The 19,445-nt window shown below is 41.4% G+C and overlaps 1 protein-coding gene across 14 annotated transcripts in view; it reads right to left on the reverse strand.

Moving 5' to 3' along the window:
- ZMYND11 (zinc finger MYND-type containing 11) overlaps positions 1 to 19,445 on the reverse strand; it is a 122,520-nt gene that overhangs the window by 73,889 nt on the left and 29,186 nt on the right. For 12 of the 14 annotated variants that reach the window (XM_040645485.1, XM_040645489.1, XM_040645494.1 and 9 more), the window contains exon 2: positions 4,639 to 4,773. The exons of 1 other annotated variant lie outside the window; for it this stretch is intronic. In XM_040645485.1, coding sequence (XP_040501419.1) covers positions 4,639 to 4,754 — 116 coding nt within the window. In that variant the 5' untranslated portion in view covers positions 4,755 to 4,773. Of the gene's footprint in view, positions 1 to 2,141; positions 2,278 to 4,638; positions 4,774 to 19,445 lie in introns of those variants that run through there. One more of the 14 variants, XM_040645492.1, reaches the window with a different exon arrangement.

Consider the following 19,445-nt stretch of genomic DNA (forward strand, 5'->3'; position numbering starts at 1 on the left):
TAATCCCATACGTGTACTTTGATTTCAGACTGATTCCTTTGACGAAAGTACTTTCCACCCCAAATAACAAAACCTGTTAAAGAAGTTTCTGTTAGACTTTTTTTTTAAGATTTTATTTATTTATTTGACAGAGAGAGAGATTTTATTTATTTATTTGACAGAGAGAGACAGAGAGAGACACCAGCAGGGCGGGTGGGAGACGAAGAAGCAGGCTCCCACCGGAGGAGCCTGATGTGGGGCTCGATCCCAGGGATCCAGGATCCTGACCCGAGCCGAAGGCAGACGCTTAACAACTGAGCCACCCAGGCGCCCCCGTTAGTTATACTTCTTGAACAGAACAAAGCTCTGTTTTTAAAAACAGAGGCAGACACTTAAAAGAAACTGATAAAAAACACGCAGGCCTCCTTCCTAGGCTGCATGGCGACCACAAGCAGCTCTTTAAGCCGGCACGGGGAACATATAAAAACCCCAAGGAAAGAAAATAAGTTAAGGGTTTTATATCCAGTCAAACTGATGTGCTGAAAAGGCTGCAACCAGCGGTGACGACCCAGTAAGAACTTGAAGATCAGCTCCCACGAAGTCCTGATTAAGAATGTCTTAGATGGTGCAGCCACTGTGGAAACCAGCACCGAGGCCACTCAAAAACTAGAACAGAAATACCACACGATCCAGCAATCCCACTGGACACTGGGTATTTATCCGAAAGAAATGAAATCACTACCTCAAAAAGCTGTCTACGCCCCACCACGTCCACAGCAGCACTATTCACCGTAGCCACGGCAAGGGAACAGCCCACATGCCCATCGACAGAGGAGTGCGTGAAGATGACGTGGGGTATATACAAGGGAATGATTCAGCCATAAGAAAGGAAATCCTATCGTTCTGTGACAATGTGGATGGATCCCGAGGGCACTGTGCTAAGGACAGTAAGTCAGACAGAAAACGACAAGCCGTTTCATCCCACATGTGGTATCGACAAAGACCAAGCACAGAAACAGAGAACAGACTGGTGGTGGTGGCCAGCAGTGAGCAAAAGGGAAAAACTTCCAGCTGTAAGAGACACCAGTCCCGGGCACGTCAGGGACAGCATGCTGACTACCGTTAGTAACAACAGACTGTGTATTTGAACGGTGCTCACAGAGGAGGTCTCAAAAGTTCTCACGAAAAGAAACAAAAGTGTGTGACCATGTAAGGGGACAGGTGCTGCCTGAACACACTGAGGTGACCGTTCTGCAACAGGTTCAAAGTCACGATGTTGTACACCTCAGAAACACAGTACTGGATGTCAATTATATCTTAGTAAAACTGGGGGGAAAGCATATAAAAAAGAAACCGACAGAGAATGAACTCTGGACACCGAGAGAGGGCTGGTGGTGACCGTGAGATACACACATACTGCCGAGGGAAACCAACGTTCAGTGTGAGCGAGAAAGTGCCCCAGGCAACTGCGGTCACCTCTGGCCGGTTACCATCAGTGCAACTGTTCAAGAACAGGGTAACAGTCTACACCGTTCCCAGGAAACACATTACTGGTCACAGTGTTGGTGGTGGGACTCTCCGATTGCTGGGTACATAACGTTGGATGCAACAAAGGAGTAACGACGATTCATGACCTCCTTACTGTGCAAGAAAGGAAATAAAGATTTTTGGTAGAACGGTTACAAAAAACCCAGTAGCCACAAATTCTATCAAAAATGTAAGTATTCATCACGTGTTTTTTCTCCTACAATTATATTTACTACCTCTGCCCACGAGAACGCCTGGAAAGACCAAGCAAGCTGCAGCGAGCACAGGGAGGGCCAGACATGCTTCTGAGACATAATTTCTACGGGACAGAAACCAGAGCCCCTTGGAGCAGTCAGAGGCTCCAGGTCTGGGGCGGGGCGCAGAAGAGGTGAGCCTGAGAACTCCTGTGGGGGGAGGGAGCAGAAAGCCACTTCAGGGTCCACACGGAGAGGCTCCAACCCATGACAGACAGAAAAATCTGAGCATAAATAAGGATTTTGCCAGAAATGGGTTGAAGTATATAAAAAGTACTGAGATGCATGAATTCCAAACGACACTTAAGAAAACTAATTAGTTACCACAAGCGGATGCGATTTTAAAAACTGGCAAAAAAGGAAAAGAGTCTGTTACTCTACCTTTGGGCACGAACACACCACAGGATGGCCCAACAGCACACGATGGCCAAGTGTGTGTCCTCACCGACGTTTTCCAGTTTAACACAGGGAGATGAAATTAGATTGCCACCATTTTGCAATCCTTAATGAATTACTGGCACTAGCCAAGACACATCAATGCTACCAATCTGACCACACGAGAAGCCCGCATCACGGCCTCCCAACCTGTGAAGGGTCTCGCCCCACCCAAGCCTCCAGAGCACCTATGCACTTCACGAAATGCAGAGAACAAAGACACAAGATGGGACCAGCCAGAGCCAGATTAGGGGAAACCACAGAGCAAATGAACCAGTTTCTTCAGTAAGTAAACTGCAAAGGAAAACCACAAGGATGAATGGCAACCTTTAGACTGAAGGTGACCTCAAAGACATTTTCTCGAAGAGAAGCAAACACAAGCAGAACGAGAACACTACACGGAAGTTAACTCCAGCGTTGAGGGTCTGCCGGCTTCCCAACACGACCGAGAGCCCAAACGTGTGCGGGTGTGCGGGAAGCTGCGTGGCTTTCATTCTGACCAGACACAGGAGAGAAGGAGTCTTCACAACCACACGTGCCTGCTCTACCACGACTCCACCACAGCCGTCAGACACGTCACACGTGTGCGACATGTGCTCGGCTGTAAATGAGCATAGCATCTTGATTTAAAGTTAATCGAAGACTTCAATAGTATTCGCCAATTGAGAATACAAACCAGACCCCTGACTCCCCGTCACGGGGCAGGGCTCCTCCCTACCTGCTCCGGCCGGGGTGTGACAAGGGCACCAGTGCGGCCCGGACACTCGAGCACAGGCCAGCTGGAAGGAGTGGGGCTCAGACGGGGGAAGACACACCGGCCGCCACTCCTGACAACACTTACCCTCGGATTTCTTAGTTTCTTTCCATCTTTAGATGGCACTGATAAGACATGGACTTTCTGGTAGGTGAATGCTTTTCTTCCTATACACCTTAAATCTACGGACCCTCGCGCACGGAGAAAAGCCAGCCTTGGCAGCCTGAGGCCGTGCTGACGAAGAGAGGACAGGATGCAAGATGGGCATGCGTGTGCACTCCTGCGGGGCATGCCCGCACCCAACACGGCCACGAACTAACGGCGACCCTCACAGCCAGGCTGTGCGCCCTGGGCGGGGAGAGCGCCTCCACAGCTCTCGGAGAAGGACGCTGGGGAGGGAGAGACACTTGCAAGAGCCCAGTCAGTGACCTAAGTTTAAACATTAAATCCAAAGAGCAGCATCTGATTTCCACAGTCTTCTGTAAATTATTTTAATACACATAAACCATGGTTTTTTAAAGAAAACCCCAGCCATAGAAAAATACTTACGGCTTTTTATTCTTGAGGTTGCGAAGAAATGTTTTTATACATACCACCGCAATACCACCTCACCATAACTTGTGCTTTGTAACATACCATCAAATTACTTGCTTTTTATAAAAACATCCTAATTTGACTTATTATGTACTCTTTGTTTTATTCTTATTTTCCCTGTTACCTATTTTTTCTTCTCCTGACCTGCAGGCGCTAGGACGTGTACACGGTGACTTCAAGGGCTCGAAGGGTAAATACCGATGCAGAGCTACACACAGCAACACCCTTTCTCTCTCTCTGGTCCCTCCCCTCGTGAGCAACCTTTACAATCTTTAACAGAATGTGCTCAATTCTGTTACTTTTTAATAAGGAACATTATTATTACGAGCCCTCTAAAGGGGCTGATAAATCATTCATTCCCCATTTTTACATGCATCATATCTCAAATCTAAGGAATCTGTGCAAAGAATAAAGAAAGAAATTCTGTCCAAATTACCAGGAAATATCATTCAAACATTTAAAAAAAAGATGAATTCAGCTTTATTCCCTTAAGAATACTCAGAGAAACAAATAAAATCACGTTCTCTTTGAAGACTGCCTTATAATTAGCATTAAAACATGATAGACTGGTCTGATTGTTTCCTACCCTGAATCTGGGTCTACCAAAATAAACAGCATTGGAAACTAGGGGGAAAAAAACACTTTTTTTGAATTGATGATTTAATATAACTTCCAAAACACAGAACGAAATGGTCAGGATGTCCTGGTTAGTGGGTGCGGGCCGGAGAAGAGCGTGTTTCCTCTTGTCCTGTAGTCACAGTGAACAATGAACAACACTCCAGTTTTACACAGTGCACACAGAAGCAAAGCCTTTTTAATAAAAAGCCTTAAAGATTTGTTCCCAACAGTTAAAAAATGTCTGTTGTTAAAAAGCTGTTACAAATAGTACATCCTGGTATTTTACTTCTCTGGTATTTGTGGTAAGTTCCCTGTCTCTGTGTCTCTGCTGTTTTTCTAACAAGTGTATCCAAGGCTAAAGGTGACTGCTACTTTGTAGTGTGTTGATGAGCATAATACATAAGTTCTTTCTGGACCTTTTTTCCCCCAAATTTTATAGGAAACTTTACAAGGATATTTTTGCTTAAATTTACTTACTTTGTAATACGGTCAATGTTGGCAATTTGCTTCTGGTTCCGTATAATCTCAATGGCTGCCCAAAGATGCTGGATAGCTTTTGTATCCGCCTGTCGCCTTTTTGTTAGACGTGCCATGACCTGTTCACTTCTGTAACTGTAGGAAAACACAAGAACATAAGGGGGAAGAAAGCACGGATTACAAGACGAACTACCATCAATGTAAGTAACAGACTCAGCACCTCCTGACTACTGGTGGGTACACTAACGTAGGATATGGTACAACAAACTTCATTTTCTACCATCTACGTTACCAATTACTTTGTTAAAATTGTCATTCACTTTGTTACTTCATAAAGAATGACATTTGAAGGCCAATTAAAAAGGTCTTCCCAAGAAGGACAAGTGGTCACCCTATTTGTAACATATCAAAAAACACGTACATTTCAATGTCATTCCAAAGCAAAAACAGAACATAAAATTTCACTTTTTGATATTACATTGTGTGTAACTATAACTTGACAGATCAGTATACATGGAATTCAAATGTCCTAATTCTTTGGCTCTTAATTATACTCATAGTTTTAAAATTTCAATTTTATGTAGACATACTGACAAATGGAAACAACATTCTTTTTCTTTTCAAATAAAACCATAATCAGAAACTATAAGATAGTTATTTCTGACCGAGGCATGAAAGGCTGGGAGCTGGTGTCCCAGAGGACGACGTGGGTCGACCCATACCATCAGAAACGTTCACATGCTTGGGTTGGGGCAGTTGTTCATTATATTACTCAGAACCAATATCGCTACTTCGTTCAAATTTCAATATTCTGAGCGAAGTGAGGGGAATGGCCACCGGCTGTGTCAAGTCTAGGGGGGATCTGGGCTGCCTTCTGGTATCGGACAGGCGGTGGTGCAGCAGGCGAGGCTCCTTGCACACTGGCACTCCCAGCTGGGCACAGAGGCACTGGGCCGCCAGGAACACGCTCGCACACTGGGGCGCGGATCCCTCAATCACACAGGGTAGTGTGGGCAGGCCCTCGGGCATTCGGTGAACACCAAACCTCCTGACCTGACCTGTCCTATCTTTCAAGGGAGGAGAATGAGTGAAGGAAAAGTCATTCTTGACACCTTCCCGGGTTCCATGAGCGTCTGGCGGAGCCTACAAGTCTGCTTTCTCTGCTTCTACATTTCTCTTCACAGACAAGTCAGTTCTCCCTCCTTCTCTGACAAACCCCAATGAAACCAGCTGCCGCCATCAAAGCTCATTTAGAGCCCTCCCACAAGTCTGGGGTCAGCCGGCCTCCTGGAGCAGGTACCTTTCAGAGATGCATTATGAACAGAAGAATTGTGAGCACATTCTAGGGTATTCCTGAATGACCTCTTTCTTCCCACCACTAACTTGTAATAGTTGCACTTTGCCCCAAAGAGAGAATAACCAAAACATAAAGCCAGCATCCAAATTCTAAAGAAAATTAAAGGAAAATCAGCTGGGTTCAGTACAGACTTAGACACAGAACTAAAAGATAGTAACAGTTACAATTACAATCTACGAATGTGTGTTCGGAAAGAAACCACTTTCAAACGTACAGAAACTTCTCAGCGTGAGCGCACCTGCTGAGAGCCGCCTTCCTGAACCTAGCTGCACTGAGGGAGGGAAGGTGGGGCAAGAATGTCAAGTACGTCACAGAGTGACATCTAATGGTAAACTGCGGTACTACAAGTAGTCAGGTTCTGCAGATACTCCCACAAAAAAAATCTCAACCATACTTACGTTCTGAAAGACAACAGGTGTCTATTGTGTGTAAGGCACAGATATAGATACAATAAAGTATTTTAAAATGTAAGAACTGTGTAGTCCCTGCCAGAAAATAGCGTAAGGCCGGCACAGGAAGTCTGACATAACCTGAACCGCTAACTGCAAGGGCAGACAGGACAATGCCATCCAAATGCCTGCTGGGGGAGTCCACGCACCTGGGTCACCACTTCCAGCCCAGGGAACGCTGCAGAATGTAAATATACGGGGAAACTTAAGAGAAATGTCCTTAATTTCTTTAAAAGATACGTGGCTATTTAAAGCCAAGATAAAAATCACTGCTCAGTTTCATCAGGCCTGACGCCCCTAACAAGAGAAGGATCTCAGGGCACGGACTACATCATGTAAACGTGCAATTCAACCTGTGTTTTTCCTAAGCACATATGTGTAAAGTTAATATTTACTCAGAACTACAGAAAATACATAAAACCAAAGCTAGCATTCTTTAATAATACCTAAACAGTAGATACAGCTATTTGTATAACACGACCACCAAAAGAACATGGGGGGACATTAAGAGCAGAAACTCTTGAGGTGATGTCACCGAATGGCTAGAAATGGTTAAAATCAAGACTAAAGAACTAAGCAATGCACACATCAGGAAAACAGATGTAAAGTTAAAACCAAAGATTTCTGAGATCTCCCTGAATGTGAACCCAGTCAACACAGGTACACACATCATAAGGGAGATGCTTGGGAGCCCAAAGAGGGCCTTGCAAAGAACGCAGACTGAGACAGGTTACAGAAGCAACAAAACCAGCCTGGCCTATCAGGACAAGATCTCTTTAAAGAACCACCACGGAGACTTTCCCTTCTTATGAAATCTAAAATCACGCATTCACTAACATAGCTCAGACATGCCTGTTGTAGGTTGGACACTCTTCTAGGCTCTGGGACTATATCAATAAGCCAGTCAGACAAAAGTCCTTCCACCATCTAGTAAATATGAATAATGTGGCTAGATATCAAAAGATAGCAACTTGGGTGTTCATCAATAAAAAGAAAATCTTGGAAAATTAGTTGCTCAGATCCTTCATACAGACAGCTTCTCATTCACGGTCTTCACTGACGTGGCCAACTCCAACTCCACAGCCCTCTTTCCTGAATGTATGCTCTTGCTAAACTTAACTACTCAACATTAAGTCTGCCCAGAAACGCGGTACCTCCATCCCCTTGGTTAAGCTGTGCTCTGCCCCCTTTGCTCTCCTTGGGACTTGTTCCTGACCAACTCCTCCCCTAGAACTTAACTCGACTCTCTTGTATATTCTAGTTATAATTTGCTTATAGGTCTCTCACAGATGTATTGCCTTGTGCAAATAATGACAAATTCCTCAGAAGACTCTAACCATTCAACTAAGAAGGGACAGGACTCATCCGTATCTTTCAAGGTGGCCTCGCAGTTAGGAACATGATAAGCTTCTGATACGAAATTATGAAATTCAACTTTTCCAGCTATGTTATGTTAACAACAAAGTCCCAGGGTAAGCCTTGATTTAGGTTACAGCAAAGATTAAGATACCCAAAAAGAAAAAAGAAAAAAAAAAAAAGACCATAAGACTTGGAGAGATATTTAACGCCGTCCTCAATCTTTTTTTGGCTCCCTCTAGGAAGAGGAGCTCCTTCAGAAAGTGATTCTCAAGAGGTTTATGGTTTAAAAACAACAACAACACACAAAACCAAAAACTTCGCACTAATTTTTTTCCTCAATTTCTCTTATTATAGCAAAATACACATAAATTGGCATCACCATTTTTAAGCATACGGTTCAGTAGCATTACATACATCCACACCGCTCTGCAGCTGTCACCACCGTCCCTCCCCGAAACTCACTTCATCCTGTGACACTGAGTCTCTGCACCCAGTAATCACTGGGTCCCCATCCCCTCCGGCCCCAAACCTGCCATCCCACTTCGCCTCTGAGACGAATCTAAGTCCCTCACGGAGGTGGAATCATACAATACTTGTCCTTCTGTACCTGACGTATTTCCCTTAACACATCCTCAAGGTTCCCCCACATTCTCTTCCTCTTCAAGGCTGAGTAATATTCCATTGTGTGCTATACGGCACTTTGTTTTCCACTCATCTGTGGATGGACACCCGGGTATACAAATGTGCCATCGCAACCCTGCCTTCAGATACACCATGATGCCATATGGTAAAACTGCCATATGACCCAGCAATTACAGGGTTCACCTTTTAAAGACCCGCCATACTGTTTTCCATAGCAAGTGCCCTATGTTACCTTCCTGCCACTAGTGTACAAGTTTCTAATTTCTCCACATTTTCATCAATATTTGTAATTTTGTAATAGCAGCCATCCTAATGGGTGTGAGTTGGTCCAAGTAACTCTGGCTAGCCCCTAGGTGATACAGATATTCTCTACCCCTACAAATCCAGATTTAATGCAACACCTTCCACCTACATATCTTCTTTTATATCCTGCAAAAGCTACAAACAGGGGAAAAAAAGGAATAAATCAAATCAGGAAATTAAAAAATAAGCAGAATTAAACAATGCAATACTTGGAGATAAACACATATATGGGAAAACTGTGTATTGCAGGAATTGGTAAACGTGATAGTAAGGAGATTAAAATAGTGGGAAGCAGAGAAAAGAATGCATCCAAAAGGACCCACCAGGAGGACACACAGCATGAAGTATGTTCTGATGTCTGCTTCTGGTGGTGAGTGGGTTCAAGTTTTTGTTTTATTATTATACTAACAAACATGTTTTATAAATATTTTAAAGTAATTTCATCAAATAATACATGAAATTTAAAATTTAATCTCATTGTATAATGTCATTCCTTTATTACTTAGGTTAGGTTGAAATTTTCCCGAAGTCTACTCGTAATTTTATTTTTTAAAAAAGATTTTTACTTATTTATTTGAAAGAGAGAGTGAGAGCATGAGCAGAAGGGAGGAGCAAGGGGAGAGGGAGAGGGAGAAGCAGACTCCCCACTTAGCAGGGAGCCTGATGCAGGACTTGATTCCAGGACTCTGGGATCATGACCTGAGTTGAAGGCAGACACTTAACCCACTGAGCCACCCAGGTACCTGAGTCTACTTGTAATTTTAAATTACTTTTTATTGATAGTCTATCCACACCATTTTCCCATTTATATATTAACACCTTTATATATTAAGGTTATTCCCCAAATACTTTTAGTAAACACTAATTGAACTTACACAGAAATATAGCTAATTACGTATTCTTTTATGATAATTTTTCTGATCAGAAATCCTTCCACATTCAGGTCAGAAAAATATTCAAGTGTATTCTCCTGGTTTTGAATTTTTAATATTGACTTCTTAATCCACCTGAGAATAACTTTTTTAAAAGTAGTAACACTAATAAACTTTGTTTTGTGGATCAGTTTAGGTTCGCAGCAAAATTCAGCAGGAAATACAAACAGTCCCATGTCCACACAGATCCACCACCTTCCCCGTTATCAACATCCAAACCAGAAATCCCATTTGTTACATCACACCACTCTTTGCCCCAAAGACCACAGTTTACCTTATGGTGCAGTCCTGGTGCTGTACACACTATGGGTTTTCACATGTGCGTAAAGACAAGTATACACCATCAAGGCATCGTACACAATAGTTTCCCAGTCCTATGTTCCACGTATTCGTCCCTCCATGCCCCCAAACACTGGCAACCATGGATTTTTTTTTTTTTTTTTTTTTTTACTGGCTCCATCATTTTGTCTTTTCCAGAAAGTCCTATAGTTGGAATCACATAGGATGTATGCAGCCTCTTCAGATTGGCTTCTTTGACGTGGTAATATGCATTTAAGATTTCTTCCGTGTCTTTTCATGGTGTGATAGCTCATTTCCTTTTAGTGCTGAGTAATGTTCCCTTGTATGGACGTAACATAGTTTATTTACGCATTCACTGACTATAAGACACCTTGGTTGCTCCCATGGTTTGGCAAGTATGAATAAAGTTGCTGTAAAACAACCGTGTGCAGGTTTCCTGTAAGTTTTCAGGTCCTTTGATAAATCACGAGGAGTGAAATGGCTGGATCGCACAGTAACAGAACACCTAGTTCTGTGGGAAACTGGCCTTCCGGAACGGCTGCACCATTCAGCACTCCCCCCAGCAATGACTGACTTCCTATTGCTCTACATTCTCCTCAGCGACTGGTGTTCTCCGTGTTTTTTTGGATTTTAGCCATTCTCACAGACATGTGGTAGTAATCAATGCTGTTTTAATTTGCAATTCTCTAATGACATAGGATTTTGAACATCTTTTCACACACTTACCTTCCACCTGTATATCATCTTTGGTGAGGTGTCAGTTCAAATTTTTTGTTCATTTTTTTAAATCAGGTCCATTTTCTGAATGCCAAGCTTTAAGAGTTGTCTATTTTGTGCATCAGTCCTTTATCAGATGTCTTTTACAATTTTTCTCCCAGTATGTGACTCCTCCTACCATTCTCTTCACACCATCTTTCATGGAGCAGACGGTTTTCATTTTACTCAGGTCCAGCATATCAACTATTACTTTCAAGGGTTGTGTCTTGGTGTCGTATCCAAAATGTCACTGCCGTACTCAAAGACAGCGAGGTTGTCTCCTGTGTCGTTTTCTAGAAGTTTTACAGTTTTGCATTTTACATTTAGGTCTACGATCCATTTTAACTGTGGCAAAGGGTATAGGTCTGTGTCTAGATTCATTTTTCTGCATGTGGATGCACAGTCGTCCAGCGCCATTTGATGGAGACATTTTATTTGCTCCATTATACTGCCTTTGTTCCTTTATCAAAGATCATTGGCCTTATTTATGTGGGTCTCCTTCCAGGCTGTCCATCTGTCTGTTACTTTACCAATACCACACTGTCTTAATTAACATAGCTTTATAGTAAGTCTTGAAATCTCTTAATTTGTTCTTCTCCTTCAATATTGTATTGGCTATTCTGGATCTCTTGCCCCTCCATATGAATTTTAGAATCACATTGTTGATATTCAAAATATGATTTCCTGGGATTTTTACTGGGATAGTATGGAATCTATAGATCAAATTGGAAAGAACTGATATGTTGACAGTATTGTCTTCCTATCCATGAACAAGGGTTCCCTCTCCATTTATTTCATCAGAATTTTGCTGTTTTCCTCATATGGACCTTAAACATATTTAGTCAGATTTATACTTAAGTATTCCATTTGGGGGTGATAATGTAAATGTAATGTGTTTTCACATTCAAATTGTTCATTGCTGGTACACAGGAAAGTGATAGGCTATAATTTTTGTCATACAACCTTGCTATAATTATTTGTTTCCGGTCAATTCTTTCAGATTTGTGTAATCATGTTATCTGTAAATGAAGAGAGTTTTATTTCTCTCTTCCAAATCTGCATACTTTTATTTCCTTTTCTTGTCTTATTGCTTTCCCTAGGAGTTCCAGTCCAATGTTGAAAAGGGATGGTAAGAGGAGACATCCTTGCTTTGTTCCCAATCTCAACAGGAAACCCGTGAGTTTCTCATGCTGAAGTATGATGATGTTAGTACAGAGTTTTTGTAGGTGGACTTTATCAAGTTGAGGAAATTCCTCTCTATTCCTGGTTTGCTGGTTTTTATTATGAATGGGTGCTGGGTTTTGTCAAATGATTTTTTGGGGCATCTGTTAATCACGTGATTTTTCTTTAGCCTGTTGATATGATGGATTACATTGATTCCCAGATATGGAAGCAACCATGCATACCTGAGATAAACCCCATTTAGTCACCGGGGATACTACTTTTTATACAATGTTATATTCAATTTGCTAATATTTTGTTGGAGAGTTTTACATTTATGTTCATGAGAGATACTGGCCTTTAGCCTCTTTCCTGGTAATGTGTTTGCCTGGTTTGGGTAATGGGTAAAGCTGGTCTCATTGAAGGAGTTAGGAAGTACTCCTGCTTCAACCTTCTAAAAGATTGTGGAGAAAATCTATAAATTCTCCCATAAATGTTTGGGAGGATTCTCCAGTGAACCCATCTGGGCCTGGTGCTGTTTTTGAAGTTTATTAATTACTGATTCAATTTATTTTACATAGCCCTACACAGACTATTTCTTCTTGCAGATGTTTTGCCAGATTATGCCTTTCAAGGAATTGATCCATTTCATCTCAGTTATCAAGTCTGTGGGCACAGAGTTGTTCATAGCATTCCTTTATTATCCATCAGTAGTGATAGCTCCTCTTCCCCCCCTCCTTTTGCTCCTATTTCACTTCTAATATTAGTTATTTCTGCTTTTAAGTTAGCTTGTCAAGGGGCGCCTGGGTGGCACAGCGGTTGGGTGTCTGCCTTCGGCTCAGGGCGTGATCCCGGCGTTATGGGATTGAGCCCCACATCAGGCTCCTCTGCTGTGAGCCTGCTTCTTCCTCTCCCACTCCCCCTGCTTGTGTTCCCTCTCTCACTGGCTGTCTCTATCTCTGTCAAATAAATAAATAAAATCTTTTAAAAATAAAAAAAAAAGTTAGCTTGTCAAGAGACTTACTGGTTTTATTAATCTTTTCAAATAACTAGCTTTTTACTTCATTTTACCACTGATTTCCTACTTATAATTTCACTTCTCTGCTCTTTCTTTTCTTGTTTACTTTGGATTTAATTCTTTCTTGTGTCCTAAGGTGGAAGCTTAGAATACTGATTTTAGATCTTTCTTCTGTTCTAATATCTACATTTCCATGTAAGAATTGCTTTTGCTGTATTCTACAAATTTTTATATTTTCATTCTCATTTAATTCAAATTTTTAAAAATTTTTTTCAAGATTTCTTTTCTGCCTGTGTGTTGTTTAATGTCCAAGTATTTTGACATATCAAACTTTTTTATTTTGATTCCGTTGTGCTCTAACAGACATTGTATGATTTCTAATCTCTTCAAAATTTATTAAGTTGTATTTTATGGCTGAGAATATGAGTGTTGTATGTGAGCTTGAGAAGAACATATATTCTGTTGGTGTAGGATGAAGTAGTCTATAGATGTTGAGGATACCCAGTTAATATTGCTGCTGAGCTCAACTGTGTACTGACCGTCTGCCTACTGCAGCTGTCTATTTCTGAGACTGTAATAGTGCATTCATCTATTGCCCCTTGCAGTCTGTTTTTGCCTGAAATACATTGACATTCCTTTGTTAGGCACGTGCACATTAAGAATTGTTATATCCTGAGTATTGATCCCTTTGTCAATACTCCCCTTTATACCTAATAACATTCCTTGTTTTGAAGTCTGCTCCATCTGAAAATATAGCTACACCTACTTTCTTTTGGTTAGTGTCAGCATGGTATATCTTTCTCTATCCCACTTAACCTATTTGTGTCTTCATATTTAAAATGGGTTTCTTGTAGACAACATAAAGTTGGGTCTTCTTTTGTTAATTCTGACAATCTCATCTTTTAATTGTTGCGTTTAGATCATGTTAAGGTCATTACTTGATATAGTTGAATTAATGTCCATATTTGTTACTGTTTTCTATGCCTTTGTCCCTTGTACCTATTTTTGACTTCCACCCATATTCTTTTTTGTTATTTTAATTGAGTACATGTATCCATTTTATGTCAGCACACTTTTTTGGTGTTACATTTTTTAGTGGCTGCCCTAGAGACTGCAATATACATGTACAACTAACCCATGTTTATTTTTAAATAACAGTGTACAGATTCACAGGTAGAAGGACCTGAAAACAAAACACTCCTAATACCTCTCTTCTGTTCCTTTTATCGTTGGTGTCATTCCTTTCACTGATGCATGAGCATACATGAGTATTTCAACACATATAAGCACATAAAAGCAAATACATTGTTACTATTGTGAACAAACTTATCTTTTAGCTCAATTAAGAATAACAAGTTTATTTTACCTTCACTCAATATCCAATGATCTTCTTTTATGTATATCTAAGTTTCTGGCATGTACCATTTTCCTTCTAAAGAACTTTTCTGGCAACAAATTTGGTCAATGTTGGTCTCAGAAGTATTTCTCCTTTGCTATTGAAAAATAGTTTTGCAAAATACACAACTCTAATTTGGTGGGGATTCCCCCTCACTCCTTTAAATATTTCATTCCATTCTCTTCTTGCTTGCATGATTTCTGAAACGAAATCTGATGTATTTCTTATTTTTGCTCCTCTATAATGCTGTTTTCCTCTGGTTTCTTTAGGATTATTTTTTTAATCTTTGACTTTCTGAAATTTGGAATGATATACCTAAGCTGCAGTTTTGAGGGCACCTATCTACTCGATATTCTCTGACATTTTTTTTAACATTTTATTTATTTATATGACAGAGAGAGACAGTCAGCGAGAGTGGGAACACAAGCAGGGGGAGTGGGAGAGGAAGAAGCAGGCTTCCAGCAGAGTAGGGAGCCCGATGCAGGGCTCGATCCCAGGACTCTGGGATCATACCCTGAGCTGAAGGCAGACACCTAACGACTGAGCCACCCAGGCACCCCTATTCTCTGACGTTCTTGATCTCTTTTGGTGTTGGACATTACTTTCAGAAAATCTGCAGTCATTACTGCTTCAAATACTGCTTCTGTTCTCTCTTTCTTCGCCCGTGGATATTTCCATTAGGTGTATGTTACACCTTTTGTAGCTGTCCCACTGGCCTTGGATGGTTTGTTGTTGGTTTTTTTTCCGTCTTTCTTCTCTTTGCTTTTCAGTTTTGGGAAGTTTTATTGTCATATCCTCAAACTCAAGGATTCCTCCCTCAGCCATGACCAGTCTACTAATGATCCCAGGAAAAGCATTCTGTATTTCCATTACAATGTGTTTGCACTCTAACATTTTTTTGGTTTTTAAATTTTTCATCTCTGTTTACAGTATTCATCTAATCTTGCATGTTGTGTAGTTTTTCATTCAAGTTCTTGGCATTTTAATCTGTTTTTTAGGACACCTGGGTGATTCAGTCAGTGAAGCATTTGCCTTCGGCTCAGGGTGTGATCTCAGGGCCCTGGGATCAAGCACCATGTCGGGCTCCCTGCTCAGTGGGGACCCTGTTCTCCCTCTACCTTTGCCCCTCTCCCTGTTCATTCTCAAGCTCTAAAATTATAAAAACTTCCTGTTCTGATAATTCCAACATTCCTGCCATGCTGACCCAGGTTCAGACGCTTGTTCAGTCTCTTCTGTGTTTGTTTTGCCTTTGAATAGGTCTTTTCTTTTCCTTGGAAAGGTGGACATGAAGTAAGTAGCAGGAAGTGCATAAGATGGCATTTGGTAACACAGTGTGAGGTGTGGGGGAGGGAATGCTTTCCAGAGTCCCAGGGTTAGTCTCGGTGTTTTGGTGAGCCTGTGTGCCTGCACCGAACTTCCCAAGTACTTCTCGGCTCTATCTACCCCATGAGGTGGGACAGGATCCCTAGAGCGCGCTGGGGTTGGGGATTTCCCTTCGCTATGTCAGTTAGGCTCTGGTCAAAGTTTCCCTGGCAGGCAGGCCTTGGTAAGGAGAACAGAATGCTCTGGCGTATTTTTAAATGGTTCTTTTTTTCCCTCGCCCTCAACGGAATGGCAAGGGCACTTTTCTCCAATATTCCCTGGGAGGGCCAGATAGAGTTTCTGGGTAAAGCAGTAAGAGCTCCTTGCTCCTCTGGTAAATCATACCAAAGTGTGGGGGACCCCTAGCACTGGGTCCCCCTAGATTTTCAACTTCGATTTGTCCACCCTGAGCCCGCAGCCATTCAGTTACACTCAGGTTTCCTCAGCCTGCACCGTTCCTGCACATGTTCCTGCGGGAGGGTGCCTGCTCCAGTAGTTCTGTTTTTCTGTCTCTCCAACTTTTGTCCTGTGGCCTCACTGCCTTCACAAATCCCAGTACATTTGTTGGTTTTTTAGTTCTGCTTTGTACTTGTTATTAGGACGGAGTGGCAAATTCCAAGCACCTTACATGCCCAAATGGAAACTGTGGGGTTACTTTCTGAACAGAAGATGAAAATATAGAAGGTTACCCCAGAGAGGTGCTCAATTGTACAAGCACGATTTACTGAAAGATTTCTTTCTTCTCTAGTGAAATGTGATACACTTCTAATCATCCATTAAGTTCTAATCTATATTAGCATTAGTTTCTTTGATGTGTTTGGTCTTTTGTTAATATCTCACAAAAGATATTTATTTCCTATAACTTGTGTTATTGTTAGTTATAATCAGGTTAAAGTTACAATTAGGTTGTATTCAGTTTTTATTATAATAAGCTACATATATAAAGTCTACAATCACAGTTAATGCCACGTTGCTACTGATTGCTATATAATTATTTTATATGCATTACCCAGCATGTTTGTTAAAGGCAGGCCGTATTTCAAACTCTATGCCCTAACACTCGTACCACGAAGCGTACAATAAGCACTTACTGACTGAACACATTCCTGAATAAGGCCTGAGATTAAAAAATAAAAATAAAAGGAGGAATAAAGGTAGGCTGGTCTATGATACTAACTGGTTGGCTACTAAGTCTCGAGACTAAAGAGCAACGATATTCCCCTAAACCTTCAGAACAATCGGCTGCTGTCCAATTTCCACCTGTAGCAAGTACAGAAACACGGAGAACTCGCGAAACAGCACTTCTGCTAGGAAACCTACCTTGTTTATTTAAAGCAAATTACACTAGTTTAACAACAGAAAACAACAGCACGTAAATACTGATCAAGATTCCTGATAACAAGCGTGTTTCAATTTTTTTATTAGCTATATTAGTCAAGCAAGAGCTCTCCAGACTTCTGGATTTGACAAAATACTCGTTCAAAAAACAAAATGTGCATGGGGATATAAGGTTTAACCCTTTAACACTTTTATTGAGATATAATTCAGTTTCATCACTACAAATGTACAATTCAGTGGTTTCTGATGTAGAATATTAATTTTTTGAAGAATAGTGTAGTAACGTAAAACTTGCCATTGTAACCATTCTTAAGTGTAGAGTTCAGTGGCATTACCACCTGCTGATGGACACCTGGGTGGCTTCTTGTAGATGCTGTGACTAACTGCAATAAACACAAGACATCCACCCAGGTCTCGCCTTGCATCCTGTGGGCAGACAGCCAGAGTGGGGCTGCTGGCTTATACAGTAATTCCACATTCGACATTCCACATTCGACCTTCTCAGAAACCACCCAGCTGTATCCCACACTGGCTCTACCACCTCAGAGCACACGAGGAGCGCGTGGAAGTTCCAGTTTCTCCATGTCCCAGCCAACACTTGCTACCTTCTGCTTGTCTGAGCTTTTCCGTAGCCATCTTACTAGATGTGATGTTGTATTTCACTGTGGTTCTGATCTGCATTTCCCTAATGACACTGAGCATCTTTTCACGTTTATTGGTTATTTATCTTCTTTGGGGAAATGTCTATTGGAGTCCTCTGCTCATTTTTAATGGTGTTTTTTTCTTGGTGAGTTGTAGTTCTTTACATATTCTAAATAACCCCTTAGTCTATATGTTTTACAAATCTTTTCTCCATTTTGTAAATTCTTTCCACTTTGATAATGTCCAGTGATTGTGATGCACAAAAGTTTTTAGTTTTGGCACCTGAGTGGCTCAGTCCACTGGGCATCTGGCCTTGGCTGGGGTCTTGGGATAGAGTCCCGAGTTGGGCTCCCTGCTCAGCAAGGACCCTGCTTCTCCCTCTCCCTCTGCCACTTCCCTCTGCTCGAGCTCTCCCTAAGTAAAGAAATCTCTTAAAGTTTCCAGTTTTGATAAAATATAATAGATACATTTTTTTTCTTTAATCGCTCCTGCTTTTGGTGTCATACCTAAGAATCCAAAGCAATACTGAAGGTCATAAAGATTAATCCTTTTTTTCCCCCCCTCAGAGTCTTATAGTTTTAATTCTTCTGTTTAGGTCATTGATCCATTTTGAAATTTTGTCTATGGTATGAGGAAGGAGTCCAAACTCATTGTTTTACATGTGTAAATCCAGTCATCCCAGCACCCTCTTTCGAAGAGACTATGCTTTCCCAATTGAATGGGCTTGGCATCATGGTCAAAAATCAACTGGCCAAACTGTGGAAAACAGCACACAGGTTCCTCAAAAAGTTAAAAACATATCTACCCTGCAATCCAGCAACTGCACTGCTAGGTATTTACCCAAAAATACAAAAACACTAATTCAAAGGGATACATGCACCCTGATGTTCATAGCAGTGTTATTTACAACAGCCAAACTATGGAAGCAGCCCAAGTGTCCACCAACTGACAAACGGATAAAGATGATGTGGTGTATGTACAATGGAGTATTACTCAGCCATAAAAAAGAGATGCTGCCATCTGCAATCACATGGATGGAACTTGAGTGTGTTATGCGAAGCAAAATAAGTCAGTCAGAGAAAGACAAATACCAAATACTATGATTTCACTCCTATGTGGAACTGAAGGAATGAAAGAGCAAACGAAAAAAAGAGAGAAACCAAGTAACAGACTCTTAACTACAGAGAACAAACTGATGGCTATCAGAGGCGAGGTGGGTGGGGGATGAGGGAAAACAGATAATGGGGATGAAGAATCACACCTGTGATGAGCACCAGGTGATGTGTGGAAGTGCTGAATCACTACATTGTACACCTGAAACTGATACAACAGTGTATGTTAACTATGCTAGAATTAAAATTAAAAAAAGCAACAGGCCAAAGAGGCATGGACTTCAGAATTCTAAATCCCCTATGGCTATCCTTACATCAGTACCGCTGTTTTGATTACTGTAGCTTTGAAGCAAGTTTTGAAACAGGGAAGTGTGTGTGTCTTCCACTTTGCTCTTTTTCAAGACTATTTTGGCTCTCCAGCGCCCTCTCAAATTCCACATGCATTTCCAGATCAGCTTTTTCAGTTCCGGGAGGGGTGGGGGGGCACTGGAATTTTCATGGGGATTCTCCTGAACTCTATACTGCTCTGGTAAGTATCGTCTTTCCATTCATGAACCCAGGATGGCTTTCCATTTATTCTGGTCTTCTTTAATTTCCTTCTGCAATATTATATAATTTATGGCGCACAAGTCTTTTACACAAGTTTACTCCCAGGTATGTTGTTCTTTTACGTGCTAATG

Source organism: Ursus maritimus, unplaced genomic scaffold (assembly GCF_017311325.1).
Source record: "Ursus maritimus isolate PB19 unplaced genomic scaffold, ASM1731132v1 scaffold_31, whole genome shotgun sequence".
Classification (NCBI taxonomy): Eukaryota; Metazoa; Chordata; class Mammalia; order Carnivora; family Ursidae; genus Ursus; species Ursus maritimus.